This window comes from Oncorhynchus gorbuscha, linkage group LG24 (genome assembly GCF_021184085.1).
Source record: "Oncorhynchus gorbuscha isolate QuinsamMale2020 ecotype Even-year linkage group LG24, OgorEven_v1.0, whole genome shotgun sequence".
Lineage (NCBI taxonomy): Eukaryota > Metazoa > Chordata > Actinopteri > Salmoniformes > Salmonidae > Oncorhynchus > Oncorhynchus gorbuscha.
Window position 1 is genome coordinate 28,111,174 of NC_060196.1, and position 12,614 is coordinate 28,123,787.

The window sequence follows — 12,614 nt, forward strand, 5'->3', positions numbered from 1 at the left end:
TCTCTGTCTCTGTCTCTCTCGTCTCTGTCTCTGTCTCGCTCTCTCTCTCTGTCTCTGTCTCTCTCTCTCGCTCTCTCTCTCTGTCTCATATCAATGTCTCAAAAAAATCTCTGTCTCAATCTCTGTCTCACGCTCTCTCTCTCTGTCTCACGCTCTCTCTCTCTCTCTGTCTCACGCTCTCTCTCTCTGTCTCACGCTCTCTCTCTCTCTGTCTCACGCTCTCTCTCTCTCTGTCTCACGCTCTCTCTGTCTCTCTCTCTCTCTGTCTCACGCTCTCTCTCTCTCTCTGTCTCACGCTCTCTCTCTCTCTGTCTCACGCCTCTCTCTCTCTGTCTCACGCTCTCTCTTCTGTCTCACGCTCTCTCTCTCTCTGTCTCACGCTCTCTCTCTCTCTGTCTCACGTCTCTCTCTCTCTGTCTCATCTCTCTCTCTCTGTCTCACGCTCTCTCTCTCTCTCTGTCTCAGCTCTCTCTGGAATAGTCTCTCGCTCCTTCTCTCTATCTCTCTCTCTTCTCTCTGAGTCCTCTCTCTCTCTCTCCTCTGTCTCTGAGTCTCTCTCTCTCTCTCTCTCTCTCTCTCTCTCTCTCTGTCTCTCTCTCGCTCTCTCTCTGTCTCTGTCTCTCCTCTGAGTCCGCTCTCTCTGTCTCACGCTCTCTGTCTCACGCTCTCTGTCTCTGTCCTTCTCTCTCTCTGTCTCCTTGCTCTCTCTCTCTGTCTCTCTCTCTCGTCTCTTCTCTGTCTCTCTCTCTCTCTCTCTGTCTCACGCCGTCCTTCTCTCTGTCTCACGCTCCCTCTGTCTCTGTCCTTCTCTCTCTCTCTCTGTCTCACGCTCTCTCTCTCTGTCTCTCTGTCTCTCGTCTCTTCCTCTCTGTCTCACGCTCTCCTGTCTCACGCTCTCTCTCTGTCTCACGCTCCTTCTCTGTCTCAGAGTCCTCTCTCTCTGTCTCTTCTCTCTCTCTCTCTCTGTCTCACGTTCTCTCTCTCTCTCGTCTCACGCTCTCTCTCTCTCTCTCTGTCTCACGCTCTTTCTCTCTCTCTGTCTCATGCTCTCTCACTCTATCTATCTAGATGTGGACGTTCCGTCTCCAGATGAGAAGTCGGTCATCACATACGTCTCCTCCATCTATGATGCCTTCCCCAAGATCCCAGAGGGAGGAGAGGGCATCGCAGCACACGTATGTTCTACTCCTCTCACATGAATATTAGCATCTATCAATGTCCTTTTAACATTAGAACCGCCTGGCCTTTCAGCCTATCAGTACCCGCTAGAGAACGTTGCCGGGCGACCCCCTTTAGCATAGCCATCAGATGCATATCAACCCGCAGGGTGCAGCAAACATAAGCACCAAGGCTTGATAAATACCGTTATTATGAAGGATTCATCGCATGCAGAAACATATCAATGTCCCAAAAAAATAACAACGGTTGTTAGTTTAGATCGAGTCAAGGATATATTATTGTGTATAATTCTACAAAGTCCAATGGGGGAAAACGTAGGCCAAACGCCTGTTTTCATTGCCCTTATAATAATATTACTGTACAGTGTAATCCATTCAATCAGCTATATTTGTAGATTGGAATAGTAATAGTAATTATAGTATTATAGTCATTCATAAAGTCCAGCTCGCCGTCCTTCCCAGAGTCCCGTCTCGCCGTCCTTCCCAGAGTCCCGTCTCGCCGTCCTTCCCAGAGTCCCGTCTCGCCGTCCTTCCCAGAGTCCCGTCTCGCCGTCCTTCCCAGAGTCCCGTCTCGCCGTCCTTCCCAGAGTCCCGTCTCGCCGTCCTTCCCAGAGTCCCGTCTCGCCGTCCTTCCCAGAGTCCCGTCTCGCCGTCCTTCCCAGAGTCCCGTCTCGCCGTCCTTCCCAGAGTCCCGTCTCGCCGTCCTTCCCAGAGTCCCGTCTCGCCGTCCTTCCCAGAGTCCCGTCTCGCCGTCCTTCCCAGAGTCCCGTCTCGCCGTCCTTCCCAGAGTCCCGTCTCGCCGTCCTTCCCAGAGTCCCGTCTCGCCGTCCTTCCCAGAGTCCCGTCTCGCCGTCCTTCCCAGAGTCCCGTCTCGCCGTCCTTCCCAGAGTCCCGTCTCGCCGTCCTTCCCAGAGTCCCGTCTCGCCGTCCTTCCCAGAGTCCCGTCTCGCCGTCCTTCCCAGAGTCCCGTCTCGCCGTCCTTCCCAGAGTCCCGTCTCGCCGTCCTTCCCAGAGTCCCGTCTCGCCGTCCTTCCCAGAGTCCCGTCTCGCCGTCCTTCCCAGAGTCCCGTCTCGCCGTCCTTCCCAGAGTCCCGTCTCGCCGTCCTTCCCAGAGTCCCGTCTCGCCGTCCTTCCCAGAGTCCCGTCTCGCCGTCCTTCCCAGAGTCCCGTCTCGCCGTCCTTCCCAGAGTCCCGTCTCGCCGTCCTTCCCAGAGTCCCGTCTCGCCGTCCTTCCCAGAGTCCCGTCTCGCCGTCCTTCCCAGAGTCCCGTCTCGCCGTCCTTCCCAGAGTCCCGTCTCGCCGTCCTTCCCAGAGTCCCGTCTCGCCGTCCTTCCCAGAGTCCCGTCTCGCCGTCCTTCCCAGAGTCCCGTCTCGCCGTCCTTCCCAGAGTCCCGCCTCGCCGTCCTTCCCAGAGTCCCGCCTCTGCAGAGGCTCGAAGTCAACCTCAGAATCAGATGAAGACTCTTTATAAGCAACGTTGATATCTGATCCTACATCTGACTCCAACTCATCTAAATTCTGAAGCATTTGCAATGCTGCCAGAGCGTCCCTTCGTTTGGTTCAGCTTGCCATTTTCAACTACACACTTTGTATGTTGCGCTCACTGTCTGATTGGACTCTCCCAGCGGAAATGATATACAATTTCCTGCATTTCATAATAAAATGATTAGACCGGGCCACAGTCATTCATCACAATGACACTATTCAATCACCCTCTTTCCCTTCCTCATCGTTGGGTGAAGTCACAAGCACCATTATCAGCTTTTGTCTGGTTGCTGTTGCCCATTCATCCATTGGTACACATTTGCATATTTACATTTGAAGTTTATGACCATACGAGTTTTTGATTAGCAGTCAGAGCAGCGCTGCCGCGCCAGTAGTCATGTGCTGAACACATGGACAGCACAGATATTCTTCTTCAGCCAGACTGGCATCGTTTGTTTCCCCACTCATGACGTTGGATAGAGTCAAGGATGTGTTTTGTGTTATTCTGAAGGCCTACTGCATTTAAATGTGTAAATGTAATGGAGTTTTATAGTGAATAAAACAGTCCCGTAGTAAAACGTAAAGGAGATCGGTGTCAACCCCCAAGGCGCGCGGTCAAATGATTTGCTCCTGACAAATGGGCATAACACACACGCTCATCGTTACACTATCGTCTTTCCAAAATTAAATCAGCCTCTTCACCCTCGTCATTCAGTTAGGCCTCATTTAAATTCAACTGTGAAGTAAGGTGCTCAATTATCGCCCGTTAATCCATTTGTCATTCAGTGAGGAGAGCGAGAGAGACACATTAGCACCTGGCAGGGTACCAACATCCTACAGCACATAGTCTTGGAAGGTTAAGTTAGGAATAGGTGTGTGTGTGTGTGTGGGGGGCGGGGGGGGGGGGGGGGGGCTGTAAAACGTCTCTAAATACGTTCCTGTTTGATTATTTTTTTTTTAATTGACAAATGAACACTGGCGGTTCCCGTGTTACTGTGTCAATGTACAGTTGGTCAGTCTGTGTGACATCATGCTGCCAAAGCTGTGGAGCCAATAATGAACTGCATTGATCGCAGTCAGCCATTGACGTATATTGATAGCTGACTGTCAATGAACCAGTCTGACCCTCCCTCTCTCTCTCTCTCTCTCCCCCCCCTTCCTCCCTCCCTCTCTATCTCTCTCTCTCACCCTTCCTCCCTCCCTCTCTATCTCTCTCTCTTCCCCCTCTCTCTCTATCAGGAGGTGGACCACCGCTGGGCAGAGTACCGCTCTCGTTTCTCCATGCTGCTCCAGTGGAGCCGGCAGCACAAGGCCCTCATGGCCAACAAGAACTTCCCACTGGACCCTGTGGAGCTCAAGGTGCTGTGGGGGAGGGAGAGAAGGGGACAAGGAAGGGAGTGGGGGGAGGTGGAAAGGGTGATGGAGGGAAGAGAATACAAATGGGGAGAAGGGAAGAATAGAATGGAGGAGAAGGAAGAATAGAATGGAGGAGAAGGAAGAATAGAATGGAGGAGAAGGAAGAATAGAATGGAGGAGAAGGAAGAATAGAATGGAGGAGAAGGAAGAATAGAATGGAGGAGAAGGAAGGGAGGATAGTTAGAGAGGGAGGCAATGGGGGGATGAGGGGGACAGGATGTGGGTAAAGATGCTAAATACATGTTTATAAAGCATTTGAGTAGGAGTGCTGATCTAGGATCAGTTTAGCGGGTTTAGATCCTAATGAATAGGATTATATAGACCAGGAGTGGCTGATCCAAGATCAGCTCTACTACTCGGGCCCAGATAACTATTAACACTTTTCTGCTTGATCTAAAAATGTCCGTTATTGACATCTAACCTTTTTGTCAACACCCTGTCGCTGTTCCACAGGCACTTTACAATGAGTACGTCCATTTCAAGGAGACCGAGATCCCTGCCAAGGAGCTGGAGAAGAGTCGCGTAGAACACCTCTACAAACTGCTGGAGGTAAGTTTTGGAGGGGGGAAGAAAGAGAGGCTTTAGATTTCTGAATCTCATTAAGACCGCTCAATGACGACAAGCATTCTAAAATGACAGCAGGAGCTGCAAACCTACGTTGACGGTGAACACCGGTTTACCGTCCGAGAGATGCAACGACATACCCAGGCAGATACTAAAGTACCATTACCCTGAGGACACAGCCTCATTTCAACATCAAATCCTATTATGGCATGTTAGACTGGCATGAGTCTTCTGGAAAACTGCAACTCGTAAACAATGGCCGACGATGGAGAAAGAGATGTGAAGAGGTGACCTGGTTTCTGCATTGTACATCATGAGTCTCTCAGGGGTACTGTGTGTGTGTGTGTGTGTGTGTGTGTGTGTGTGTGTGTGTGTGTGTGTGTGTGTGTGTGTGTGTGTGTGTGTGTGTGTGTGTGTGTGTGTGTGTGTGTGTGTGTGTGTTATCGAACACCCTGTTCTCTGCACCCGGTCATTTCAACCCCGTGCCACTGCCTTGAGACAACAAACCATAATTCCTCCTTTATCAGATCCTCTTTCATTGCCCCTCGGTTCTACTCTCCTGATGTCACCACTGCCCTGCTGACACTCCTGATCAATGGCATATGATGACTCCCAAGCATACAAAACATTTATACTTCCAGATCTGGGTCCTTTGCACTCCCATGTCATGTACTTTGCACACGAAATTCAGAATTTCAAATGTATTTTTATTATTTTGCATGTTAGAGTAAAAAATATGTAGGCATGTCATTTTTACTTCTACAATACATATATTTGTTTTCCCAAGGTATGGATGGAGTTTGGGCGCATCAAGCTGCCCCTGGGCCTGCACCCCAACGACCTGGAGGAGGAGTGGGGCAAGCTGATCCTGGAGATGCTGGAGAGAGAGAAGGCCCTGAGGCCCGCTGTGGAGAGGTCATGACCCTGACCTTAACCCTTACTGCTGCTCGTGTTTGAGTTATGATTATACCAGTAGTCCTAGAGACCGAGGCCCTGTGACGGAGAGGTCATGACCCTGACCTTAACCCTTACTGCTGCTAGTGTTTGAGTTATGATTATACCAGTAGTCATAGAGACCCGAGGCCCTGCGACGGAGAGGTCATGACCCTGACCTTAACCCTTACTGCTGCTAGTGTTTGAGTTATGATTATACCAGTAGTCATAGAGACCCGAGGCCCTGCGACGGAGAGGTCATGACCCTGACCTTAACCCTTACTGCTGCTAGTGTTTGAGTTATGATTATACCAGTAGTCCTAGAGACCGAGGCCCTGTGACGGAGAGGTCATGACCCTGACCTTAACCCTTACTGCTGCTAGTGTTTGAGTTATGATTATACCAGTAGTCATAGAGACCCGAGGCCCTACGACGGAGAGGTCATGACCCTGACCTTAACCCTTACGGCTGCTAGTGTTTGAGTTATGATTATACCAGTAGTCCTAGAGACCGAGGCCCTGCGGCAAAACATATTCACTTTCATTTTTTTGTTTGTTGGTCAATGCTTCTCAGCTCGGAAAACAGAAACCATAACAACGGGGGGCGGCAGTGGCGCCGTTTCATCCTACTGCGGATTCCGTCTTTAACCCGACCTGCAGATGTTAGAGCGAGTTTAAACCGGCAGTTATAGAGAGAGACTGTGGAGATGTATGCAGCACACTAACCTAACCCCCCCCGACACTGTACTTCTAGACATCCCTTAGGGGCTGCGTGGTCGTGGTGCAGGAGTGCAGATCTCTGCACAGAAACGCAGGAAGTCTCACTACGATCAGGCATTTCCACACGGGATTTATTTTGCGTCGATCTGTACTCTTCTGTGTTGTGAAAACGTGGCCCCTGTAGATGCTTTTTAGTGTGAAACAACACGACCACTGTGCTTTTGAGGCCTAACACCATTAACTGGTAGATTTATTTTTCATTTAGGTCGTTTTTTTATGGTTGTACGGTAAACCCATTCCATAGACACTGGCTGTATATGAAATAACACCCTATTCCCTATATAGTGCACTATTTTTGAACAGGCCCTGGTCAAAAGTAGTGCACTATTTAGGGTTCCTTTTCAGACAAACCAAATGAATGTTTTGAGCTTGTTGACAATGAGCTGATAGTGTGTGTGTGTCCCTCCCTCCAGACTGGAGTTATTGCTGCAGATGGCCAATAAAATCCAGAACATGGCCCTGGATTGTGAGGAGAAACTCACCCTGGCCAAGAACACACTACAGGCCGTGAGTGATGCTGTCCTATGTCACTGTCTGTGTCACTCTCTTTGTCTCTCTTTGTCTCTGTCTCTGTTTATCTGTGTCTCAATTTAAATGTAAGGGGCTTTATTGGCATAGGAAACACATGTTTACATTGCCGAAGCAAGTGAAATAGATGGTAAACAAAAAAAATAAACAATTTAAAAAAAAATAACACTCAGAAGTTCCAAAATAATAGACATTTCAAATGTCATTATGTGAAAATAGTTAAAGTACAAAAGGGAAAATAAATAAACATAAGGGTTGTATTATTCACAATGGTGTTTGTTCTTCACTGGTTGCCCTTTTCTTGTGGCAACAGGTCACAAATATTGCTGCTGTGATGGCACACTTTGGTATTTCACCCAGTAGTCTGTCTCGCTGGCTGTCTGTCTCGCTGGCTGTCTGTCTCGCTGGCTGTCTGTCTCGCTGGCTGTCTGTCTCGCTGGCTGGCTGTCTCTAACAATTCAAAATATGAAAAAAAAACGGTATATATTTTCAATGACTTCTCAATAAACTGAGGAGTAGAAGATATTATTTCCTTCAATTTGAATTAACCCCAGACCTGGTAGCTACATGCCTTTTTCAATATGGTGTAGTGGGTCTCTCCCTCATTTCCTCTTCACTCTCCTTTCTCCCACTCCCTCTCTATCCCTCGCTCTTACTTTCCCCTCTTCTTCTTCCTCGCTGTTCACACCACTCATCTCCTCTTCCTGTACCCCTTTTTCCCCTCTCCTCCCCCGTCCCTCCGTCAGGACATGTCCCTGGTGGAGAGTGGCGAGGCGGTGCGTTGTGAGAGGGAGCTGGGCTTGTACCTGCAGGACTGTGAGGTTCTGATCAGACAGCTCAACCTGGACCTCAACATCCTCCGAGACGAGAAGTACTACCAGGTGGAGCAGCTCGCCTTCAGGTCAGTGGCGGGAGAAGGGGTGTAGGTCCGTTGGTGGAGCATGTCGCTCGCAATGCCAGGAGAGCGAGTTCGATTCCCCGGACTACTCAGAAGGCAAAAATATACGCACGCATGACCGTACATCACTTTTGATTAAAGCGCCTGCCCAATGGCATATCAATTTGCCTTGGTTATACTGCATCTTTGTAAATGTGACACCAGAACGGTACTGTGTTTTGACAAAAGATATGTTCTGTGGAGCAACAGCGGAGGCCCAATGTCGAGTCGTGGCCGATCCACTGCTGTGCCTCGCCTGAAGCGTAGCTTGACCGCGTGTGTGTGTTCTGTGTGTCACAGGAAAAAGGTGTGTCTTTTTGAAGTCCCCTTTTAACACGTTTGTTCCCCTCCTCCACAGAGCGTCCTGTCTCCACGAGGAGCTGGTCTCTCTCCGGCTCCAGTGCTCCAGCGTCTACAGGAAGGGCCACTTCTCCCCGGTGACTGGGGGAGACCGGACGGCCCCGCCGGGGAGCGACGGTGGTCTCTCCCTGTCCACGGGGGCCCAGACCCTGCTGGGCGCAGTGGGCGTGGTGGGGGCGATGGGGGCGGCGTTGCTCAGGAGACACATGTCCCGCTCTCAGCTGGTGGCCATGTCGTCCTCGGAGGACGAAGGAAGTCTCCGGTTCATCTATGAGCTCCTGGGATGGGTGGAGGAGACACAGGTAAGAAAGAAGGGGGTTAGGTGGAGGAAGGGAGAGGGATTGATAGGTGGAGGGAGGGAGAAGGGGAGGCTGGGCGGGAGGGAGGGAGGGATGGATGGACGGGAAAGGGGAAGGATGTGTAGAACTGATTGTGCGTACGTCAGGACGTGCTGGAGCGTGCCGAGTGGGGGGCGGACCTGCCCTCTGTAGAGCAGAACCTCCAGGACCACCAGAACGTCCACACTGCCGTGGAGGAGCTCCTGCACAGCCTGAAGGAGGCCCGCAACTACGAGGTACACACACACTAATAGATTCTAAAACACATTCTTAGGCACTTGGAGATCTACTGTACATACTGATACACATACTGTAAGTGGACATTAACAGACACTGAATAGGCCTGGGCGTATGCAGTAGATAACAACATGGCAGTCACAAACCTAGTCGAGAGGGCCAGATAATGTTTTACTAAGCTTTTCATATCTCTTTCTTCTCAGACCAAAGTCTCTCCGAACTTCAGGAGCAGTTATTCTGACACTCTGGCCAAGCTAGAGCATCTATACTGCAAACTACTGGTGAGGGGGAGGACTTTTTTTAGCCTGTGAATGTGTGCGTGTCGGATTGTGTATAGGGTGTGTGTGTGTGTGTGCACCCCAGTGCGCCCGCGTTCTCCGTTAATCCCATCAGGGTGTGACTGCGCTTGCTGAAGGCTCAGAGGAACTAGCGAGCGTTAAAGACTGAGTGCAGCTGGTAGAAGCACCTGCTTCTACCACACAGCAGGGAGTTGACTGGGGAGCGAGAGAGCGAGGGGCGCGCGTCTATGTGTGTGCCTCTGAAATAACCTAGAAACCCTTCGTTGACGTATAGAGCTAACACCGGGTAACATTTCCTCCTCCCGTCCCCTGTCTTCACAGGAACTCTCGTCATGGCGTCTGCGCTGCCTGGAGAGCCTGCATGCGTTTGTGTGTCGCTGTACAGAGGAGCTGATCTGGCTCAACGAGCGAGAAGAGGAGGAACTGGCCTTCGACTGGAGTCAAAACAATACAAACGTCAATGCCAAGAGAGAGCTATACGCCGTGAGTGGACAGGGATGGATGCACACACACGCTCACGCACGCACACTCACACTCACACAGAGAATACCTTTTTTTTAAATGTATTCCTCTGAATGCTCTGTCATCCTCTCTCAGGAAATGAGGTCAGAGCTGGAGGAGAAACAGGAAGTGATGCACTCGCTGCAGGAAACAGCTGACCGGCTCTGTCAGGAGAACCACCCGGCCAAACAGACAGTGGAGGTGAGGTTGCCTAGCAACAGAGCTATCAAGGCTGTTCAATGGCCTTTCAAAATGATTGTCTTTCCATCTATGGTACTTATCAGTACAAACAGTGCTGCTATCGATGTTCCGCTCAAAATAAGATTGTCAGTACATTTTGTACCCTATGTTTGGACTGTGGAGCTTGACTGTGATTCAAATAAAGAGCTTGAGAAATGTGTATCCAGGAAGCTTCCCAGCCGAAACAGTTCGGTAGATTTTGTGCAAATATTATGATGACATTTTGTGAAGGTTTTTTTTTGGTAGTTCGGGCACACATATATTTGTTTCTGGAGGCAAGCCGAAGTTCGGAGTCGAAGTCTATGCCCCTTAGTTGGTGTTTGGTCAACAGTAGGGATTCTTCAATACAGTCTCTGTTGTCAGTCAATGAGAGACGACTCGTTTTCATGCCATTTTTGGAAACTACTGCTTCAAACATCTTGGTTAGATGTAAAATTGCTTGGCGAAGATCTCTTCTGCAAAAACATCACAATTAATGTCAGATTTCTTGAGATATTTTAGACTATTTTGAGGAAGTGTATACTGGCTACGGCGTCTCGAAATGGACAAATCCCCCCCCTCCCCCTCCTTTCCAAGCAAAGGCATTTTAAGGGAGTATGCGAGCACACTCGTTTGGTTCGCCTAGACGAATACGTCTCGACGCCAGCCGAACAGAAGCATGCTGATGCCTTTACCCTCCCTCTCCCCAGGCGTACAGTGCAGCGCTGCAGACCCAGTGGCAGTGGGTACGCCAGCTGTGTGTGTGCGTGGAGCAGCATCTCAAAGACAATACTACCTACTTCCAGGTTAGGAGAGTTGAACAAAGTCTCTTTACAAAGTCACACCTTGTACTGTTACGTTATACCTGTAATACCCATCTGGTCCTTTACAATGTCAGTCGTTTGTGGCTTCTCACATAGACACAGTCATATAAGATCAAGATGAAATGAAATGAATTTGTCTATTTTACTATGTTTTGACTTGCCCTTCATTGGGAGTGTAAAGCGATGACTTCTTCTAAAACCTGTATAAAAGACGACTCCAAGGAGCTTTAATACTAGGTTGAATATAGAATATCTCCTAGGGTCCGGCAGCTGGTATCTGCATTACATATCAGTCCTGACGCTGACCTCTGTGTGTTGTGTTCGTATTGCCTCCCGTCAGTTTGTGAGTGACGCACGGGACTGCGAGACGTACCTCCGTCAGCTCCAGGACACCATAAAGAGGCAGTACACCTGTGACAAGAGCAGCAGGCTGGGCAAGCTGGAGGACCTGCTGCAAGACTCTATGGTACGTTGACCTTGTTGTTCTCTAGACTGTTAGTCCGCTCAAATGTTGTTGGACCAAACCTTCAAATGCACCCCCACTAATTTGTCAAAACACCTCAACTCCTGCTAATTCTGTAGCCTGACGGCTAGTTTGCTCTAATCATTCAGGTATTTGCCAGTGAAAAGCTTAGGCACGTGATTATAGCTGATCCACATTTTACACTAATAAGCTACGTCACCTTGACACTTCTGACTCGCTTCGTGACATTATCTACGGCTAGCTGAGGCTAATGTCATGGTAATACTGTAGACGTTGGCTAGCTGTTGAGACTGTAAGTCTTAAGCTACCTCATCGACGCTGCGTAGGCCCGTCTAATCTACTTTGGTCTGCCGATTCACAGCCACCACCATGCGCCCGGACACACGGCAGATGGTACACTTGGAGCGGGGCACGACTCCGCGGGCCTAAGCACTGTGAGCAGTGGGCGTATCCTCCCTGGACATGGAGATGAGAGGGTGGTGTGGCTGTCTGACGCAGGTCTAGGCTAGTGGGGAATGATCGAGGTGTAGACACTCGAGCGGATAGACTGATATTAAACGTAAACGGTCATGGAAGGGAAAGGCCTTGTGCCCTTAGCGGCCGTGACAATACTTGGACAAGTCAATGTAATTACACTGCGTGTTTACATTCCTACAGAAATTATGATTACGTGGTTTATATGGAGGGGGGGGGGGGATGGATGGCCACTCAGGATACATACATGGAGATGTGTTTGTTGCGTGTCTCGGAGTGTTTCATATGTGCTCGCCTCATTTTGAGCACTTCACTGCGCTCAGTTTGAGGCAGCATGTGTGTTTTTGTTCTGAAGGGGGGTATTAAGCATTCGGCGGTTGATTACATTTCCAATACTGTATGTGTGTGTGTTCTCACTGGGAAGATTAAACAGGACTTTGACAGATGCCTCCTTTGCTATATTCCATAAAGACAACCACCAAAGCACTATTAGACCGATGCAATGCCTTTATGATTATTCTAACTAATGAAAATACATCTCTACCCATTTAACTCACAGTTCATTCTTTCATTTCACAATGCATTCTTTCAAATAATACAATGGATAAGTAATGGCTATATCAATGGATAAGTAATGGCTATGTCAATGGTTAAGTAATGGCTATGTCAATGGATAAGTAATGGCTATGTCAATGGATAAGTAATGGCTATGTCAATGGATAAGTAATGGCTATGTCAATGGATAAGTAATGGCTATGTCAATGGATAAGTAATGGCTATGTCAATGGATAAGTAATGGCTATGTCAATGGATAAGTAATGGCTATGTCAATGGATAAGTAATGGCTATGTCAATGGATAAGTAATGGCTATGTCAATGGATAAGTAATGGCTATGTCAATGGATAAGTAATGGCTATGTCAATGGATAAGTAATGGCTATGTCAATGGATAAGTAATGGCTATGTCAATGGATAAGTAATGGCTATGTCAATGGATAAGTAATGGCTATGTCAATGGATAAGTAATGGCTATGTCAATGGATAAGTAATGGCTATGT

General features: G+C 49.0%; 1 protein-coding gene across 1 annotated transcript in view; it reads left to right on the plus strand.

Moving 5' to 3' along the window:
- The window catches only part of LOC124013140 (microtubule-actin cross-linking factor 1-like), a 308,472-nt gene that overhangs the window by 169,627 nt on the left and 126,231 nt on the right, over window positions 1-12,614 (plus strand). The window contains 13 exon segments of the mRNA XM_046327332.1: window positions 1,069-1,175; window positions 3,903-4,022; window positions 4,533-4,628; window positions 5,431-5,558; window positions 6,769-6,862; window positions 7,630-7,784; window positions 8,179-8,482; window positions 8,626-8,754; window positions 8,959-9,036; window positions 9,376-9,537; window positions 9,652-9,756; window positions 10,485-10,580; window positions 10,939-11,064. Coding sequence (XP_046183288.1) covers window positions 1,069-1,175; window positions 3,903-4,022; window positions 4,533-4,628; window positions 5,431-5,558; window positions 6,769-6,862; window positions 7,630-7,784; window positions 8,179-8,482; window positions 8,626-8,754; window positions 8,959-9,036; window positions 9,376-9,537; window positions 9,652-9,756; window positions 10,485-10,580; window positions 10,939-11,064 — 1,700 coding nt within the window.